The sequence below is a fragment of the Dendrobates tinctorius genome, unplaced genomic scaffold (assembly GCF_039654945.1).
Source record: "Dendrobates tinctorius isolate UK_male_01 unplaced genomic scaffold, ASM3965494v1 ptg000230l, whole genome shotgun sequence".
Lineage (NCBI taxonomy): Eukaryota > Metazoa > Chordata > Amphibia > Anura > Dendrobatidae > Dendrobates > Dendrobates tinctorius.
Genome location: NW_027361897.1, coordinates 12,084,016 through 12,106,061, shown reverse-complemented (window position 1 = coordinate 12,106,061; position 22,046 = coordinate 12,084,016). Strand labels below are relative to the sequence as shown.

At 42.3% G+C, this 22,046-nt stretch overlaps 1 protein-coding gene across 2 annotated transcripts in view; it reads left to right on the top strand.

Moving 5' to 3' along the window:
• The first annotated feature begins 4,526 nt into the window (after positions 1-4,526).
• Positions 4,527-22,046, top strand: part of LGI1 (leucine rich glioma inactivated 1) — a 102,948-nt gene continuing 85,428 nt past the window's right edge. For both annotated transcript variants that reach the window (XM_073555830.1, XM_073555829.1), the window contains exons 1-2: positions 4,527-4,859; positions 5,101-5,172. In XM_073555830.1, coding sequence (XP_073411931.1) covers positions 4,648-4,859; positions 5,101-5,172 — 284 coding nt within the window. In that variant the 5' untranslated portion in view covers positions 4,527-4,647. The remainder of the gene's footprint in view (positions 4,860-5,100; positions 5,173-22,046) is intronic.

Sequence of the window (22,046 nt, the reverse complement as noted above, 5' to 3'; positions counted from 1 at the left end):
CTACAACCTGTCAAGTTCATTGTTTTATTAGGAAACTAGATGCCTGTATGCCCAGAGGGAGAGATGTTAATAGTAGCGACCACCCTCTAAGAGCAGCAGTCTGAAATCCCCAGCTGCTGGAGCATCTGTTACTGCAGTTATGAACTTAGCCATGTTAGTAAATCTATGGTCTAAAGTTTCTGGCGCCTGAATGTATTTCCTTCTAGCACTTTACACTTGCGTCTTCAGGCTAATTTTTAAAGGGAATTTGACAGTAGGATCAGTCCTCCCAAGACATCTATATGGGCATACCATCAAAAAAATGTCCATAAGAAAGATTAATAAAAAACTAATGGCACTTCAACTCAGATATTTAACACAAATCCTTTCTTTTAATAGAAATAGGAAGAAGCCGAGCGGTGAAACGCGCGTCGGGGCATCAGGACCGGGATTACAACTCTGCACCAGGTGAATCGCTCTCTCATTTATGGTCTAAACCTTCTTTTATTGATTCTTTATTATATGGTGGGATAATTTAGCTTTCACCTATTCAGCCCTTTATGGTGTTCATATACTTTCTAGCCATAGTGGCTGACCTTTACCCTTGATTCATTATGGTTTGGTATATTTAGTAGATATTGTGCCTTATATTCTTCTCTTTGTTATTGAATATGCATTAATCACGGTATTAATTTGGCACTGTGCACTTTATGGTATAGTGTGATAGGCTTATTCCATATTAGCATTTGAGGTTTTGGAATATCATGTATCTCTGCACTATATTAATTATTATGTATTATTGATCTTTGTATGAGTTGTCCTGTCCTTACTTTGAGGCATTCTGCTTATTTATATATTTTCTGGTTTTAATATCAGATTTAAATAAATATGATGATTTTATGGATCTCTTCAGTTTTTTCTTTCTCTGTTATAAGAAAGGATTTGTGTTAAATATCTATATGGGCATGTAGGTCCTAGGAAGTTGAAGAAAATGATACCTTGATATCTGTGATCTAATGTCTTATTCCAGAGAAATCCACCTATTTTCTTAATATGTAAATGAGCTGTTACGATCTATGGGCCGGACATAGCCAGCTGTATGAATAGTTTTAGGCTTAATATTCTCAGCAGTCAAACCCGTAACTTTTAAGTTAGCTCTTCAGCTCAAAGCTAGCTAAACAACTACTCAGCAGTTGTCACACTGTGACATTTCCAGATTGTATAATTACATTATTAATCAGATTTTTTTAAAAAGCATCTAGTTGGAGAGCTACTTTAAAAGTTAATCCCATACATTACATTTAAAGGATATGGACACTTTTTGTGGGAGGGAGAGTTTATTTTTACTTAAAAGCTTGTATATTGGGCTAAAAAGGATGATTGCTATTCTGTTTCATTAAAAAAGGCAAAATTTGTTTTTTTCAGGCTCTTTTTTTTACTGGGACATCATGGCTGCAGAATGAGTTAACAAACAATCAGTCAGTGAGCTTGCTCTGAAAGGTGAGTTTTTTTCTATCTATTTTGAAACTCCTCTTTGCTGATTTATGTCCAAAGACCACATCAAAATTGAGATGAAATTTGTAGTAGTCATAAAACAGATGACATTCACTAATAAAAAAAGAAAAATTAGTTATAAATTCAGAACAGGCTGACTGATGGATTCTCAGTTAAAAAAGTAGTTATATTTTATTGAAGAAGGTCTTCTTTACTCTGTTAATCTTTTACTGTAAGAGTCACTAATTAGTCGGCAAGTAATGCAGCACATCGGGACTCCTGGGAGCACGATGACTACAGAGGCACGCTGCAAAAAAATATTATAAATTCAAATTGAATCCATGATACACAAACTCTGTATTTAATGTCACTGTATACAATCAGAAGCACATGGAGATAAAGTGTGGGCATACTGCCAGCTACAAGAACATTAACCCATGATACAACTGGGTGCTTAAGGCTTAACCTAAATAGTACGGAAACCTTCGGGCAATTTTTGTTTTTCTTCTTTGCATGGTTTTTTTTGTAGCTGAATTTGATTTCTGCACCTGGGTTTTATTAAAAATTATGGACCATTTGGCTTTTACAACTCTTTGTTTCCCTGCACATTACAAGCTGCAGAATGAGTTAAAGGGAGTCCGTCACCCTCAAAAAGCATTTTAAATTGTTACTGTATTATTAACAGGTGCAGTGTTAGTATGGTTGTTGTGGGAGACTTAGTCCCTATAAGAACCATACTATCACTGCACCTGTTACTGGGACATAGCTTGAGAAAGTAGCTTCAGATGCAAATGACAAGGCTTCGGTGCACCCTTGGCGCGGCCAACAGTTTGGTGCACTCTTAGCCCTCCCCATTTCCATATTGGGACCCTTCCTCCGCATGTGATTGACACTGCTCGTTTCCCGGAGCACTGTATGAACACTGCCAGAGTGTGTACGGATGCCCGTGTTCTCCTCCCTGTCTTCTTTCTTCTGATGCCACTCATTATACTAATATACAAGTGCAGCGAGTAGCGTCCGAAGAAAGGATAAAGGGACGAGAATGCGCACAGTCATTGCGTGAGCACATGGCCGGACACTCGCCGGCAGCACTCGGACAGTGCTCACTCTTGGAGGTGAGGACTATCAGGCGCCCAATTTGCAAATAAGGGAATGTATCAGTGCAACAAACTTTTGGCCACACCAAGAGTGCACCAAAGCCTTCTCATTTGCATATGAATTAAGAGTTATTTTCTCAGGCATTTTACCAGTAACAGATTCCATGCTGGTCGATATAGGGGCTAAGTCACCTGCAACATCATATAGCCCATTTACAATGTATTAAGGGGGTGACAGACTCCCTTTAAAGTCGCATTCACACGTTCGGTATTTGGTCAGCGTTTTTCTTGTGCATTTGTAAGCCTTTTCCTCTGATTGTTCCACTCCTGGTTTTGTCTTACAAATACAGATGTAAAATACTGACCAAATACTGAACGTGTGAATGTGGCCTAAAAAGACATCTGAACAAAATTCATGCTTGATGAGTGAACGTGCTCAGTGAAACTCGGGTATCACTTGAGCATCTGGGTGCTCAGATATGCTCAGCACTCGATGAGCATTGGCTGGTGGTTCGATTTAAAGCTCGAATCCCCACTCCGCATATTTGGCAACTGTTATATAGTCAATAAACATGGGGGATTGCTTGCCAGTCACTGCAATGCCGTAGCCACCCTGGTAGTGGCATTATTGTGATTGGCTGGCCGCATGACCTCATCAGAGGTTATAAAAGGACAAACGCTCAGCTTACTGACGCCATTGCACATCTCAGGGACAGTTCTGACTGGTGGGAGAGAGTAGTTATCCAGGCCTGTGTATGCACAGTTCAACTAATCAGCGTCCTCTAGTGTTGATACTGATGCTGAACCATCATACATTAAGTCCTTTTAAGGGATAATCTTGTCCTTTGCTATTTAGCCTAGGGACAGTTGCAGGAGCAGGGAGAGTGGTAGACTAGAGACTCTAAGTAGGGCTTAAGGCTTTGCAGTCCTTTGCTAAATATATAGCTGCTGCACATGACCACATTCTTATTCTTTGGGGTGAAAAAATTGACTATATTGTCATTCATAGAGTATTACATGCTTTGTGTTACAATACAACGGGTATAACGCTCCAAAAAGGCGTTCAACATTTTTTTTGGATTCAATTAGTGATCCTATTGATTGCCACCCAGCAAGGTAGGATCAATCATAGGGAAGGTTTGTTAACTTTATTAATGGTCTCAGATAGGGGTATATCATAGAAGTGCCCTATTTGTCTCTCACTAGGGCCGTTTTAGTGTTTGTCTGTGATCGTTGTGGGTTTTTGTCTTTAATGCATATCTAATAAATAGATTTTTTTTAAAGGATATTTATACATGTAAGACATTAGTGGAATATCCTCCTATTACCACTTTAATCTCAGACTTTAATATATCCTCCACCATGATAAATCGAGCGGCTGATTCCCCCCCCCCATCATAAACCAGTCATACATTTCCATTTACAGTACAGAAGGAAGGTAAATGTCTTGGCGCTCAATTCTTATACCAGCAATTTACTAAAAAGCATTTGCTCACTTCCAGTCAATAAAGGCATCATCAGGTTGCCGGAGTACATAAGATGATGGTCCAGGTCGTTATACGCTAGCGAGGCTTTAAATTGCCCTCTACTTTGCTTATTGATGACCTGTCATATAGGAAATACTGTCCCTATAGGATTTAACCACTGGAAGGATCCAGTGAAAATGATGAATTCCTTCCCCTCCTCGAAGCCCCAGCAAGGCATAATGCCGTACTATTTTTGGTTCCCAAGGAAAAGGGCCTCCCTTTGAGAGCAGCAGGCTGTGCATTTTCTAAATGACATCACTTGGCATTCTGCTGCTGTGCAAGCTTGATATTTACATGGCAATGCATGTATCCCTTGTTCTCGCCCTTATTGCGAGGCAGTGGGATATTCCCCATCTCAGAGCTCAGCATTAGTCTCTGCACACACCACACACAGCATACAGATAAAGCTGCAGGCTCCTCAGAACAAGCCAGTGGCTGAGAAGAGGAAAGACCGCCTTAGGGACACGCCGAGACCCTTGCGTTGGCCTTACAAAAGGACCACAGCTGCTGTTCATGGTTTGGGATTTCCGTCTTACCGGCTGCAGTCAGAAATGACCTGGAGGATGGGGATTGGCACCAGGATACATAGAAGATTTGCTCTTTTCTATTGCATTACAATTACTCTCATATTGATAAATGAGATCGAAGGGAGGAAGCCAAGCAAGTCGAAATGCCCAACCTGGTGCACCTGTACCAAAGACAATGCCTTATGCGAAAACGCCAAGACTATTCCTCGCACCTTCCTTCCCGATGTTATCTCACTGTAAGGGCTGTAAGCATTTCCTTCTTTCTGTACAGGGCTGATGTATTGGGTGCTATGCACCATCCATAGCCGCCTTGTGTTTTACGTTAGAACCTGGTTTGTGCTTTCGAGATGCCTTTTATCACATTACGCCCATTTTGCTCTTCGATATTTTTGACCATGCTATTGCTATTATTGATCGCTGATATCTTGTTATTATTAATTTTTTTTGCTTCTGTTTTACATTCTGTGTTTTTTGCAGGTCCTTTGTCAGATCTGAATTTACAGAAATCCCAGAAGGGAGCTTTTCACATATCCCATCTCTGCAGCTCCTGTAAGCCAGGTTTTTTTTTGTATTTCATATATCTTTAGGCTATGAGAGACGTACATCGTTCGAGTTAATGGTCTGAAGGCTGTCACCTGTTTAATGGGCACTTTGTAGAAAATTGCACTCCTGCAAAGTGACCGAGACCTTGTGTTCTTCTTTAATTGAGAGCACATATAATTAAATGGAGTGCATTGACTGCTCCGTGTTCTGCAGATCTCTAGATTGCGAAGGAGGCGCTGGGGGAGTCCGTGTTACAGACCGTGATTACGAGAGCAATGCAGCAAACATGCATGCTGTATGGACGCTCTGCCGTAAATACAGTCATTTATCGTCATTTATGTGATAAAGACATAGGTGGTCATGATAACCCCCTATTATGCAGCTTTTATATGGTTGTGATTATAATTTGTCCTAATGCTCCAACATTTTAGCCAGTTGAGTATGTAAAAGTGACTTTACACAATGTATTATTTTTGTAATGGTTGTAATGGTTTTTTTTGTATATACTTTTTTTAATTTATTTATAGTACGGTGCATATATATATACATTATTTTATATGTGTGTATAACAATGGCAAATCACTATTTTTCTACCCATTCATTCTTTAATAGAGAGTAGGTGTAATCAATGGACCCACTTGGCATATACAGTATCTAGTACTAGTCTCAATCTACATAGGTGCCCGTGCCATCTGGCAATTCTACCTGGCCCATGATATAGGGGGCTAGTGCATAGGTCTAGTCTTTGGCAAGTATATGAAAGTCTCTATTAGGAGTATCATTAATAATTTCACATTCTGCCAGGGTGTTAATGGCGTATACAAGCGTACAGTATTAATAATGAAAAATACATTACTACAAACCTTTGCAGGAAACTTAATTGACTTATAAGACTATGGCAATGATAACCTGTAACATGAATTTCTTTTTATTCTGGATGACTGAGGTCTTTAGACGTAAAAGGAAAAGTTGAACTTGAGAGACAAATGCTATTTCCTTCCGAACTATACTGTATGTGTGGAATACATTCAGTTTCTAGACAATACATATGTATGTGCGTATGTGTGAATATAGATATATATATGAATACTGTATATACTTTATATACAGTGTATATATACACATATAAATGTGTACATATGTATATATATATACTGTATATACAAATATACAATTTAATGAGCCTTTAACGAGCCTTGCTACATGACTTCAGATAAAAGAAAAGACAGAATCTAAACTTGTAGCCACAGTGTGTCGAGGTGCTGCCTCTCGTCAGTGCAAAGTATGAGACCAGGTTTGGCTACGATTGCTACTTCCAAAAGGTGGCTCTAGAGTTCAAATCCTCTTCCTCTCTGAAGAGATAATTAATTTCCCAGACGAACATTACATGGCTGTTAAGCCTCCTCACATTGGCATGTCAGACCAGGCATGTCACTCGCCAGGAGGAGAAATGTTACCCCTTAGATCCATGAACTTTGTAACATTATATGAGATGCATAACTTTTTTTTTCATTCTGTCAATGAAGATATGTAAGGTCTTGTTTTTCACATTCCAAGCTGCTTTTTATTGGTGCCATTTTGGGGTTCACACTATGTGTTGATCACTTTATATTGCGACCATAAAAACTTTAATTCTGGCTTTTAGTTTTTTGCTTTTTTTTCTTGACAACATTTACCTTTAGGGTTAGTTCATTTTAATTTTTGATAGATCAGACTTTTACAGATACGGCGATACCAAATATGTTTTTTTTGGTTGGTGTAAAGTGGAGTGATTCAAACTCATCCTTTTTTTATATTTTAAAATTGTTAAAAAATGTTATTACTTCTCACTTTATTTCTTAGTCGCCCTAATTATTATTTGAATGTGGAATATAATAAAAATCCCATGAAGACCCAGCTAGCACCTGGCCTATATGAAGCGGGTTCAACCCCTGAGCCTGCTTCGTACACCTGCACCCATCCCCCATGACATACTATTGCATCAAAGAGAGGGAAGGGGTTAATATATAACAACATGTAAAGGAGAGCAAAATAGTAAATTTGAGGGCTAAATTATAACATTAATGGCTATTTTGATGTATTGGCAACCAAATATAGTGTAATTAAATGATTACCTGGGCCAGCATCAGTACTAGGCAAAACTGGGCAGATGCCATGGCCCAACTGACTTGGAACTGGGCAGATGCCATGGCCCAATTGACTTAGAGGTAGGCAGATGCCATGGCCCAATTGACCTAGAACTGGGCAGATGCCATGGCCCAATTGACTTGGAACTGGGCAGATGCCATTGCCCAATTGACCTAGAACTTGGCAGATGCCATGGCCTAATTGACTTGGAACTGGGCAGATGCCATGGCCCAAATGACTTAGAGCTGGGCAGATAACTGACCTAGAACTGGGCAGATGCCATGGCCCTATTGACTTGGAACTCGGCAGATGCCATGGCCCAGTTGACTTGGAACTCTGCAGATGCCATGGCCCAAATGACTTCTTGGGCCCATGGTGATGTGCTTAAAGATTTTCAATATTTCCTGATATGTTCTAGTATTGATTAAGTAATGTTCATCCCTGGATTTCTGGGTCCTGAATGCTCCAGGAAAGTCCTCAGCTTATCCTCGAGCTTGAGCAAAGAGGTGTATGGGTCCATGTATATTATTCTGCTTACTCTGGAGGATTACATTAATATTTCTGACCATTGGTGGATGTCTTACGACTCAGACAAAGGGAAGTTTCATAACTATTATCTTCCTTCTTAATTTGCCAATAAATAAAGTTGAACAAAAAAGTTGTGCCACCCTGGTAAGTTGAGCAAAAAAAAATTGTGCTACCCTGGTTCGTTGTTCAGTCCAGTCATTTGTGGCAACCAGATCAGTGCAGACTTCCTCTAAATCGGCATCCTGGGAGCCTCTGTGACTAGGTTTCACACAACATCAGATTTGAAAGGGGCCTCGAAAATACGCCAGGCCAAGGATGTCGGCTACAGAAGTGAAGACTACTTTAGTCCAACTGCCATGGATGACCGGACTGGTTGCTGGAGCAAGGCAGTGGGAATCTTTTTGCTCAACTCTAGCCATACAGTAAATCACCTATGTATTAACCCTATAAACTGCTGGAGTACGCAGAACTTTTAATAAATTTGCTTGATCTTTTGAGCTATCCATGTACCAGAAATGAAATCTTCAACAGCTATAAGATTTCAGCGTTCAGTTTTCTGGCCTACATGTTAATGCATTTGTCGCATGGTGGACATGTCCAGTTTTTGACAAATCTCTTTCTGGTGCACATACTTGTCTAACATCTTCCGAAACCTCTCAGCTTCTTATGACCTGTAATTTACCACTCACTCTTTTTGAGTGTGTGATTCTTCTTTAGCAGCATTTTACCAGCACTATAGATGCTGGGACTTCCTTTCCCCTTCACTTTCTAGCATGTTTAATTATTCCCTCCATTAGTGGGTGTGAAAATGGGAAGAACATTTTTGTTGTCATGCTTCATATCTCTGAAATCTTTCGGCAATCAGCACGAAAAGTTGACAAGTATAAATTAAAATATGCTTGTCCACTGATTTTGTAAAATCCCTTCAATGTCTTTTATCCTCCTAGGACCAGTTTCTTATAAGCACATCAACCTTTCATAACCTTTACTTAGGTTTTCGATAATTACAATACTAGGAAGTAAACTAGACAACGATACATAAGAGGCTTGTGCTGATGTCAGCTTTGTAAGGAACCCCCTGGAAAGAGATAATGCATTTTAAGTGGATGAGTAAATGGCATGGTGGAAGGATCCAGAAGATACTAACATCACTTTACAGCTATTATAGTCTGATACTTGAGAAATAATGCTCAATTAAATTAAAAAAAACCTTTCATAAATCTACACAAGAGCTCTACTGAAGACTCACAACCAGAACACGGAGATGTCTGGATCTCCTCATTAATCAATGTCCAAATTTTCTCTTCGTCTTCTGCACCAAACTTAGCAATAAAATAAGTTCAAAACAAGTTAAAGGGGATCGAAAACTAACAGGATAGGCAATAAGTTTCTATTCCCAGGGGTCCATCTAATTCCAGTTTCTGAGAGCCCCAATGTTTACAAGAATGGGGTCCACAAGTCTCCTCTGAATGAAGTGCACTTGTTCTACTGCTAAATTCTTGAAGGACATAGCGATAATGGTGCGCTACCTTGTGCTACATTCACACAGCAGACTTAGGGACCCCCATTTTCATGATGACTGGTGGTGCCAATGGATGGACCACCAGCAATAAGAAATTCATCTCCTGTCTTGTGCCCCTTTTGAGAATGGGGTTTCCCACCACCCCTATCGTCCCTAATGGGGCATTTGCGGGAATCAGCTAAGGTCTGGAGAAGAATACTAAAAAATATCTGTCACCAGATTTCACAATACTAGCTGCATACATTATAAAATGGATCTTTTAGCCTGGATGACTGCAGCGGTGTACTTACTTTCTAAATCCATCCTAGATTGGCTGCATAATCCTTTTTGAGAGTTTCACTGCCTAATATTAAAAATTAGCATTATATATAACTAGACTCATAAAAGGCTCATTTTCATTTTTTAAATCATGTCACCATTCTGATAAGGATTTTCACAGTAAGTACACCAGCCTCATCATGTCTATGATCTACTTAACAATGTGTGCAGTTTGAATTGTAAAATCTGGTGATGGATCCACTTTAGCACAAGAAAAGTAAAATAGAAAAATTTGCCCGACTTATGTATTTTGGACCCACTAGTGTTTTTCGCTTGCATGTAAAGAAGCAAAGTACTAACCAAAATCCGTAAGTGTGAATGAAGCCTTAACCAAAATAGATGCAGCTATTGAAAGTATCTGATCTTCTGTGAAAACTACCCTCAGCTGGGGGGTAATGTCTATGAGAATATAGTCACTCACACTGGTGTTTTATAGTATAGTAGTTTTTTATACATTTTTTTTATCTGTGTGTTTTTACTAAAGAAGCATTCCTGGCAATTGCACTAAATTTACTAAGGGTGATTGCTGGGAAATGTCAGCTTCTCTATAACATTTACAACACTTAGGGCCTGATTCATTAAAGCGTTCATGCTAGATTTCTGGTGTAATAGCTGTGAAAAGTCCCAAAATGTAGGTGCAACTCGGAGTTGGGCCTAGATTTTGCAAGTTTTGGAACTCTCACTCCAGTTACTTGCTCAGCTAGACTAATTTATGATGAGCTGTGGGGTTCTGTAGGTGAGAAATCTCACTCCAGTCCTTGACTGGAGTGAGATTTTTGACATAGGGCACGGAAGCACACACCACTCGTCAAACACTCCGGATTCATGATTCCAGCACTCATTAAGACCTCCATGAGCAACGCCGGTCTTGATCTGGCCCCTAGGCTCCCCAGAGTACTTTTCAACTGAGATACTCAGAGAGTCCAAAAGGGGTATAAGACAGGTTTAGTGGAAGCTCAGGGTATTTCCAGCAATGTACAGTTGTGCTCAAAAGATTACATACCCCAGCAGAATTTTTGCTTTCTTGGCCTTTTTTCAGAGAATATGAATGATAACACCAAAACTTTTTCTCCATTCATGGTTAGTGGTTGGGTGAAGCCATTTATTGTCAAACTATTTTGTTTTCTCTTTTTAAATCATAATGACAACCCAAAACATCCAAATGACCCCGATCAAAAGGTCATATATCCCATTTCTTAATACCGTGTATTGCCCCCTCTAACATCAATGACAGCTTGAAGTCTTTTGTGGTAGTTGTCGATGAGGTTCTTTATTTTCTCAGAAGGTAAAGCTGCCCACTCTTCTTGGCAAAAAGCCTCCAGTTCCTGTAAATTCCTGGGCTGTCTAGCATGAACTGCTGAGGTCAGGAGACTGAGATGGCCACTCCAGAACCTTCAATTTGTTCTGCTCTAGCCAATGACAGGTCGACTTGGCCTTGTGTTTTGGATCGTTGTCATGTTGGAACGTCCATGTACTTCCCATGCGCAGCTTCCAGGCTGATGATTGCAAATTGTCCTCCAGTATTTGCTGATAACGTGCTGCATTCATCTTTCCTTCAACTTTGGCCAAGTTTCCTGTGCCTTTGTAATTCACACATCCACAAAACATAAGTGAGCCACCTCCATGCTTTACAGTAGGAATGGTGTTTCTTTCATCATAGGCTGTTATGATTAGGTACCAAGGAGGATAACAGGGGAATAGACTAGGCAACCAGAAAACCAGAGAGGTTGGTAGCTTAGCGGATTGCAGACCCCTAAACTGACAACACAACTAGAATTAGCCGTGGGACGTACCTACATTGCCCTAGATGCCTCGGCACAGCCAAAAAATTAACAAAGCCTAAAGAGAGAAATGGGAAAGCTAAACTGTCCCGGAGTAGAACCCCAAAGCAATAGATAGCCCCCAAACATATATTGCCAGTGAGACAAGATGAAGCACAAAACACAGGCAGAAAATAGAGTAAGAAAACGATGGGGCCCAAACTGTCTAGATAGAACAGGACAGGAAAGGATACTGTCTGCAATCACACAAAAAACCCTAAGAAAAATCCAACACGTCTGATATGCAAAAATACTGATGCCACACGACCTCTCCCCCACTAAATCAGAACTCTGGTGTGAACTGGTTATTAAAAAGACTAACATACGCTGTGGCATATGGAACAGAGTCCAGCACAGGTCCCAGCAGGGAACCAGGCTGAACTCACACCAGCAAAGCAAAAATCAGAGACAAGCAAAAATGGATCCAATGCAAAAAAAGAATTCAAGAAGACACATAACTTATCTGAAAGATGCAGGATGGAGCAGCAGACAAGCAGACTTCAAAATATGCTCAGGAAGCAAACCAAATCACCCGCAAGAGCTGAGGGAAGGTTGTTCACTTAAATCTCCCCAGTCTGTAACACCTGACCTCCAATCATCCTGCTCAGGTGATTGACTTTTGTCAGCTAGACCAGCTCCATTACCAGCAGCAACCACCAGAGGGAGCCCAAACTCAGAAGTCAGGTCAAAAGTGTTCACAACAGTAGGCCTTGTTGACCTCTTTTCAAATGTAATGTTTATGGTTGTAGCCACAAAGTTCAATTTTGGTCTCATTGCTCCAAATTACCTTGTTCCAGAAGTTTTGAGGTTTGTCTCAGTGCTGTTTTGCATATTGTTGGTGAGATACTTGAACAGTAATGACTTTCTTCTGGCGACTCGATCATGCAGCCCAATATCTTCAAATGTCTCCTTATTGTGCATCTTGAAACAGCCACATCGCTAGTTTTCAGAGAGTCCAGTATTTCAGCTGATGTTATTTGTGGGTCTTTCTTTTCATCCTGAACAAACAAACAGGTCACCGTGGAGGATGTTACCTTTAGTAGCCATTCAAACCCATTTGTGTCAACTTCTGTGCATGTTATCAGACCAAAATCACCAGGGTATGTGAACTTTTGATCAGGGTCAATTGGATGTTTTGTGTTGTCCTTAGGATTTTAAAAGAGATAACACAGTAGTTTGACAATAAATGGCTTCACCCAACCACTAAGCATGAGTGGAGAAAGAGTTTTGGTGTTATCATTCATATTCTCTGAAAAAAAGGCCAAGAAGGCAAAAATTCTGCCGGGGTATGTAAATTTTTGAGCACAACTGTAATACCAATTGTAGTGTTATGATCAGGTCCATTGCCTTCCATTGTTGGAGAGATTCTATAGACAAATGCAAAGCTTTGGAGAATTGAAATATTCTCTCTATTAACCTGCATATTTTTCAGCAGATTACGGACAGTTTAAAAAAAAGCAAAAGCATAGGTAAAACTATAGCTGGGATAAGTTGAATAGTCTAAGAGAACTGTCCTAGATATTTTCTCCCTGCCTGCTCAGCTATATTGACAGCAATATGTCCTCATGCACACATAAGGAGAGACCTGTCAGTCTAGATGAATGGGGTGGGGAGAAGCCAGTAAGGACATACCTCTCGGACTTTTCAATTCCTCCCCATCCAAAGCACTTCAAGGAACACGTAGATGTTTCTTATGCAGGAGTCAGTCTCTCATTCATACTGCTTGTGGTTAAAACAGTATTAATCTGCTGATAAGGTCCCCCTTAAAGGGAACCTGACAACTGATTCATGCTGCCAGAACCACGGAAAGCTTAATTCAGAGACTGACACCATCATTTCAGCCAAGTATGTTTTACTCTGAAACTCTTGACTTGAGTGGCTACAAATTTCTGGCCGGCTTCTTCCCACCACACTCCTCTAAACTGACAGGCCTTTCGCTATACACACATGCAGACCTGATAGTCTATGTGAGCAAGTGAAGAGCAGTTCCAGGAGAACGGTCTTGTGGTCTAGTCTCTAATGTTGAGCGAACGTGCTTGGATAAGTTGTTATCTGAGCACGATAGTATCTTCAGCGTACTCGGATACTATGTTCGAGTCTCTGCTGCTGCATGTCTCGTGGTCGTTCGACAGCCACAACACAAGCAGGGATTACCTGTTCGTTAGACAATCTGTCAGGATCCTGACAGCGCCGACGTACAGCCTCCGCTGAGCAGGGACTCACCCGCACTGTAGGGGGCCCGGGGACAGGTACGGCCGGAAAGTACAGATGCACAGGACCTGTGGATGCTGAAGTTTAGCAAGCAGTCACAGGACCTACGCTCATGTGACTGCAAGGGGGTGGGGCTTAGCGTCCTGCTTTCAGAGATGGCAGGACACTATACAGAAAACTTAGAGTCAGGCAAAACGGAGGTCATGCACAGTACGGGCAAGCGAGGTACAGAAGGGATATACAGATGGGAAGTCAGACAAAGCCAAAGGTCATACACAGTGCGAGCAAGCGCGGTACAGGAGGGATATTCAGGAGGGAGGTCAGACAAAGCCAAGGGTCATACACAGCACAGGCAAAGCAGGTATAGAGTCAGCAAACCAGAGACGTAAACCGTAACAGAGCAGGGTCAGAATACCAGGAAGACGGACAAAGGTTGGCGTGACGCACGGACAGAGCAGGGTCGGGCACACTCAGATAGGAGTATAAGCGACAGGGGATGGCTCTCCCCTGAAGCTATAAAAACCCTCCCCAGATCCACAGAGAGGCTCTCAGAGTTAACTCCTACACCACATACCCAAAACTCAAAACACACCATGACACAATCCCTGCATGAGTTGCAGCTGTCGAACAGCTACGAGATATACAGCTGTGGGGACTCAAACATATTTTTCTAGCACCCGAGCATGGATAACACCTTATCCGAGCAAGTTCACTCAACACTACTAGTCTCCTGAGCTGTATGGTCACCAGTTGGCTTTTAATTGTATGTTTATTCTGAAATGCCGCCCCATTTATGAATAAAATATACATTACCAGAGTGAAATGAAGGAGCTTTGTGTCTGACCAATGCTGTCTGATCCAGAATGTACCATCTATCAAGTTCCCTTTAAAGTGGATAGGTCAAAAGTGGCCAATTTTTGCTATTATTTTCCTCTGCTCACCTGTGTATTCTGTTTTTTATTTTTTAACCTGCCATATGGTTTTAGAGAAGTGGGCCAATTATATTTAGTGCTAATTTTCACGGTCTTTATTAAGGGGGTGTGGCTCATAGGATTTTCTGGGGCGTGTCTTTAGGCTGTGCTGCATAATTACCCTGTGAACCACGCCTCCTTGTAAAGACCAGAAAAATTTTCACGAAATAAGAAGGTCTACGTCTCTGGAACCATATGTTGGTAAAAAAAAATAAAATAAAATAAAAAATAAATAAAATTTTACTTAGGGGATCTAGTGACAGGTCCTCCTTAACACGTTCTGGGAGAGTGAATGCCATTTTTAGAAATGCAAACATAGGTTAGTAGATTTTGCAAGGACAATCCATGTAAATGAGAAGGGGGATGATTTTAACATTCTCGTAATCAATTTCACGCCCTTTTTTCTCTGAAAAGGTTGCATTGCAGCTGGCTGAAGTTTTGGGAAGTCATGCAGGCACTTTTCCAGGAAAAAAAACATTTGTACTTATTAACTTTTAGTTCTTGAAGTTGCCTCTTAACAAAAAAAAACAGAAAATGCAGACGCAGGTCACTGTTTTCAGTCCCTATTCACACTGCATTTGGAGACATTTAAGGATTGATGATGAATGTGTGGCTCAGGCATGCAGAAAAGTATTAGCTCCGGTTTAAAAAATAGGCCAGCTGTGTGGTAAAATCCCCCCGACGTGGCATCCACAGAAAAGCATGGTGGCTCACTGGTTAGGACTGTGGTCCAGATCTGCTGGGGTCAAATCCCACCAAAGACAATATCTGTGATGAGTTTGTATAGTCTCCTCATGGGTTTACTGATGTTGGGTCGATCGGGAAATACAACCACCTCACCACAGACAGAGGGGCATGTTAGGACCCTGGTTATTTGTTTTTTGTGACATCATTTGGACAGTGCTGATGGCAATAATTGAGCTCAGCGGTTGTGCCATTTACACTGGCAGAGCCGCTAAGCTCAGTGATTGTCTGCAGCACTGTCAACTTCATATCAGCGCTGCAGACAAACAACAGAGACTAGGACAGAGGAGTTGAGCGAGTGCTAGACCTGGGGAGGGTAAGTAATAGTCCATTTGTCTTGTTAAAATTTCCCCAGCCTTCAGCCCATAGTTTTCTGAAAGGAGACAACCCCATTTATGGATTATATTATGCATTATACATTTATATAATTGTATTCCCCTTTGTGACTGGAGTAACCACCGCTTCCTTCACATCCGTAGGACAGATAGAGAGAACTATCCATCAGTTCCACAAAAGTGAAAAGGATGATGGACTACTACTTTTTTATACACAGTCAAAATCTGCAGTGGCAAAAACTGCATAAAATTGTGCACTTTTATTTTAGTTAGGACTTCCTTGTGGAAACGCATTGCAAAGTGTGAAATCCACAGTGAAAATCTGTAGTGTAAATTCATTGGTGTGACTTGTAAATCTGCACCATAGGTCAAATTATGCTATGGATGGTTCTGTTGCATGTGGAGGCGATTTCCTAAAATCCTAACGTCTTTTTGAAGCGCATCCCACCTAGAATCTGCCTGAAAAAGTGCTGAAAAACTGCTATGTGGAATAAACATAATGCACCACAATGTAAAAACAACTTGCTGTACAAATGTTCCAACTTTTATCACTTCTTTTTACCTCTTCAGTTTTAAAAAGCCAGAAAAAAAGTAGCATGCTCACTCCTTGAGGGGTTTCCGCTAGGATGCCACTCACCATTTGAGCTCGTGCAGACGGCCGTAGATTCTTTCATCCGAGAGGATTGGGCCGATTATGCAAATGACACGGAGATCAAACTCTGAAGAAAGTTTAATCAGAGTATCTGCATAGTGTGATCCGATTCTCTTGGATGAGAGATTCAAAACACAAGTTAGTTAAAAATGGAGAACAAAATTTTTCCATCTTTTCAATTCTAGCAGTCCGTGGAGTTGTCATCCAAATGCAGTCCAATGTTTACCACACACTCATTGACTTACATGGCCGAGTGCAATCCGAACATCGGATCACACAGAAAGAAGAAAAATATCGGATGTGCACGGCCCCATAGACTAACATGTTCCACGTGTGATCCAATGTTTTGTCGGATCGCACTTGGACAGAAAATATGGTCATGTGCACTAGCCCTTTAAAGTTTAAATTAAAAAAACAAGATGAGAGCGGAAAAGCCACCTCCACAACGGCGGAAGAAACGGCAGTGAAGACGCTTCAGGAAAAACACTTCAAGCGTCTTCACCTTGGAAAATTTAGTTGGTATGTTGGCGTCTAACAGATGCCGTGTGAACATACCCTAAGAGAGTACAATAAATCAAACTTGACGGACTATAAAGAAAGAGCAAAGAACAATCATTAGTTTCTACCAATGACGCATTATTCAGTACTCTGTGCAGCTGATGATAAACACCGGTTGCCTTGTCAGCTAAAAAAATTCTAATATTGGCAGATGTATTTTGGGCCATCAAACGTTCGATTGATTGTATACCGTTGAATGACTCTTCGTCCACCCATTTTGTATGGGGGCCCTAACAAACTGCTAATTTTCACGCCTGCAATTCCAAGTGTGAGACCACAGGAACCGAGATGTTGTTACAGACAGGAGGTAGATCAGGAGTTAACAAATTTATTAACAGATATATACTCCTCGCAGGGAGAAAGTGATTATGGGGGTTTGGAATGGAGCAATGTTGTATAGGAAGGGATGCATGGGATAAAATGAGCAAACGGTGGCACCGACAACAGTGGCATGTGTAGTCTCGCAGTCGTCCAGTGTAGACGAAGTTCTGGTATCCGATGCGGGCGAGGGGTCTTTGCTGGGTCAGCTGGGCTCCTGTTCCTATGGCTTCTACGTAGTGTGCTCAGTTCGTTGTGAGATACCGCCAGAGCATAGCTTTGCTTTGCGGTGTATACAGGTGAGGGGTCAGGAGGCTCTGGCTCAGTTACCTGGTCCCGGCTGGGCCGCGTGCACGCCAATGTCACTCGTCTCACGTGTGAGTTACCTCCTGGCACGGAGGACAATGGGTGTTTGTCAGTCTGGTGTCAGCGAGCAGTGGACACGGTCACGAGGGATGTACAAGGTGGGCCTGCACTCGCGCGATGCTCTGTTGCCACGGCCGTCACCTCACCCTGCTGTGCGCTCTCTCTTCCCGCCAGAAACTCCCTCCCTTTCCCGCGCGCAGCCCTCTTTATGTCAGGCCCGCGGTCTGTGCCAGAATACGCTCCCCCGTGCAACAACGGTGACAGTCCCGACAGTTCCAGAACCGGCGCAAGTAAGGTACCCCCAGTCCGGTTCATCTCCTTACACAAATTGGAAAATACACAACATAGTCGCTACATATGAACATACCCTTTAAGTTCCACTTTATTTTTATGATCCAGTTTAAAATCCTGTTTTTTTCTATTTTTAAAGAGGCGGCCGTACTATAAGATCTGACCATATAAATTGCCTTTCTCCATAAAGACGATAAATGTTCTATCGAATCTTTAATTATAATATTAGTGCCCTCAAACACGCATCTACGGCCGGCATCAGAAGTAGATCTGCTCATGCAGCGTGTTGTGGCTTAAGGATAACATCTCAGCTGCGCTGTAAATTTCCTAACATTTGGAGACCGTTGCTAGGCAGCTGACGAGGTGATTAGAAAGCACAGCATGAAACAAGCAAGAAGAAACCCCACAGCAGCGAGAACAAGGGATTAAATCAGACGTGGCCTAGATCCCTGGAAATATACATTATCGGATACATATTTTTCCCATACTTACTCGTCTTTAATTAATAAGACCTTAATGGGTGCCATTTTTCCCTGTCTGAGGTATTTAGGGACAAAAATGAGGCAACCAAGTGATCCTTTCCACCGTGTGAAGTAAAGTCTAGTTACCGGCGCTCTGTCTACACTAAGGATTTAAAAATGTATATAAAATACAGGGTGGGCGCTAGCACCAACGGATCCTGGTAAGTGGAGGGCCCACAGTTCCCAGGGAGACCCATTTTGATCAAGTTTCAATATGCAGGAAACTGGAAACAAATGGGTTAAACTGCGCTGCCTTCGAAGGATGATGAGAATACAGGAATCCAAAAGTATGCGGTTTATTAGTTAGCGCGTTTCAAGATTTACAACTTCTTCATGAGGACAAACCACGGTGTCCTGATGATGAAGTTGTAAACTTCGAAACGTTGACTAATAAACCGCATACTTTTGGATTCCTGTCTTCTCATCATCCTTCAACTGAAGCGTACTTTAACTCATTTGTTTCCAGTTTCCTTGATTTCTCATCGTGGCTCTGCAGCAGCCTAAGCCTTTTTCAGTGGTTGTGCACACGCAACCCAACCAGGTTAGCACGATTGTGCATTTCTTACCAAGATAAAACCATATTGTGCTTTTTTTTGTCATTTCCAGTTTCCTTACCATGTTTCAAAATGCGGCATCCACTGTACATGTGTGCAATGCAACTAGGAGCGGGTTCAGAAGCTGAGCCTGCTCTATGAAAACAGTGCTTAAATTTCTTAGATGCTGCTTTCTATCGCTGTATTACTGGCACGCGTCAGGGAGACATTTTCTCCTGACGTGTGCCGATAACTTAGTGCTGGAACAAGGTGCACCTGTGACATGGGACTGGCGCTGTATGCTCCACTTGATTGGCCCAAATGGAGGTCTTCTTGATATATCACGGTGTGCAGTAGAGGTTGATGCACATATTCCTCTTGAGAAAGCATCGTGTGCGAAATGCACATTGAGGTGGTCTCCACATTATAATATGAGTAAGCTGCAATATATTTGAGAACAAAACCTGTGAGTTTATCTACACATTTTTTTATTATATGCACTAGCATGATACTATTGATAGGCATTTCAGATATTTTCTGGTCTCTCTTGAAATCTATAGGATTATGACATCTATGTAGGTTTTTCCTTGTTTCTAATAGCACTTTATTATATGTCTATATCCCAGGATGTTTAGAATTAGATTTCATATGATTATGCCTGGCTGTGACATATAAGAAGCTCCAGATTGGCTGTATGACATTTCTGTAACCGCTTTTATATGTGTGGGCCCACCATCTTTGCTTGCTTGAATCCCTCTGAAACTTTATATACCTTTTGCCCCAATTGTTTTTAATTATACTCAATAAAATTGATTTGTACCTTCTATTGGTGTGAGTGGTTTTGTGAATACTCTGATATTCACATATAGGCATTAATTGGATTAATGGGGAGACTTATAGTACTACTAGAGGTGTGCCCGACGCTATCGCATCGGGAAGGAAGTGTGTATGTACGTTTGTGTGTATGTGAGTACATGTGTGTGTGAGTACGTGTGTGTGTGTATGTGAATATGTGTGTGTGTGTATGTGAATAAGTGTGTGTGTATGTGAGTATGTGTGTGTATGTGAGTATGTGTGTGTATGTGAATACGTGTGTGTATGTGAGTACGTGTGTGTATGTGAGTATGTGTGTGTATGTGAATACGTGTGTGTATGTGAGTACGTGTATGTGTGTGTGTACATGTGTGTGTCTACGTGAGTATGTGTGTGTGTGTATGTGAATACGTGTGTGTGTATGTGAGTACGTGTGTGTGTGAGTATGTGAGTACGTGTGTGTGTGTATGTAAGTACGTGTGTGTGTTATGTGAATATGTGTGTGTGTGTGCGTATGTGAGTACAGGCGGCGGTGGGGGGGTTCAGCGGCGGCAGGTCCAGCGGTGGGGGGGGGTCCTGGCAGCGGCCAGCCGACAGGAAAAACCACAGCTTGCGGCCTGTGCACAGGCCGCAAGCCGCGGTCTTTTCTGCTGGCTATGACGGAGGTGGGTGGGAGGGCAGCGGGGGGTCCTGGCAGCAGCCAGCTGGCAGGAAAGACGGCGGCTTGCGGCCTGTGCACAGGCCGCAAGCCGCCGTCTTTCCTGGCGGCTGTGATAGAGGTGGGTGGGCAGGCAGCGGCAGGGGGAGTCCATCGGCGGCGGGTCCGGCAGCGGCGGGGGGGTCCCATTGGTGTCCCGCTGGTGGTCCTGGTACCACCAGCGGGCGCCATATTGGAACACCTATCACTGGGGTATTTCAATATTGCGATCGGCGTACTTCCGGTCGGCGCGGTGGATTGTGGGATTCGGGGACATCCAGACGGAAGTGGATGACAGACAATTTAAGGCAATTATATATATAGATATTATGTCTCTAGCCAGAAAAATGATATATATAGGTGTTTTGAATATTTGCGTGTGTTTGATGGATGACATAGTCATGGAAGCCAGGAATATACAGAAGGCTTCCGTGGCTGCCATGGTTGTAAACCTAGGAAAACCAACCTGAGGTTGAGCTGTATAGTGGATAGGTAATATCAAAATACACTACAATATTCTAGTATTGCTAGTATTGCAGTGTACTGTACAAGCAATACCGTGATCCCTCGTTATGTATGGGTGAGGTGCTCTCCCTCTTTTTCAGACTGTATCTCATACACTGGCCCATCTGGACTTATTCGTCACAGTACTCGGTAGGGATTTTCTTCCCACCGGTGCCCCAATTTGTTTTGGGGGCGCTGGTCTCGTATGAGTACGTGATCCCCTGTCTGGAATTCGGCGGGTTGTGACGGGGCCTTCCCCGGGTGTTCCAGGTCTCGGAGTTTTGTTTGTACTAGCCAGTGCAGGGTTTGCAGGCGATACCGGTGATTTCGGAGAGGACAAAGGGACGCCTGCCCATGGTCGCTCTTCCCCTGGGTCCAACTCCACCTCGGTGATCCCTTTGCCTTCTCGGCCAAAGAGCAGCGAGTATGGGGTGTAGCTGGTGACTCGGTGTACCCTGTTGTTGTACACCCAGACCAGTTCGGGGAAGTACTCGGGCCAACGGGTCTTTTGGTCGTCCTCCAGGGTGGTAGCCCCGCCCCCACGCTTTCTAGGAGAGTCTCTGTCCCACCTGCTTATTCCTTCCCCCAGAAACAAACCCCCCCCGGGAACCTTGGTGACAGCCCCATTAGTTCCGGCCTGGGTACACAGCGGGGGCTCCCTCTCCTACACGAGTACGTTTGTTCGACACTACTAGGGACCAAAAACATCCCTGATTTATGGCCCATTGATTTCAGCGGGGTTATGAAATGCTTTATTATATGGTTTTGCAAAAGAATATCTGGCTGCAATTTGCCGCTAATGATCAATGAGGGTCATCATCTTATCATTATGGAACGGTCTTAAAGGGATTTTCTCTTGTCAAAAAAACTTGATCTTCAGGCGCAATTTGTTATAGAAAAACAAACTGCTCTTTACTCACCGTCTCCACTGCTACTCCTGGTGTCTGATATTTTCTGCAACACAGACATCACGTCGACAGACCGGCAGCTAATCATCGAGCTCAGTGGCTTTGCCCACACAGATGGAACGCTCTTCCCAGAGGTCACTCAT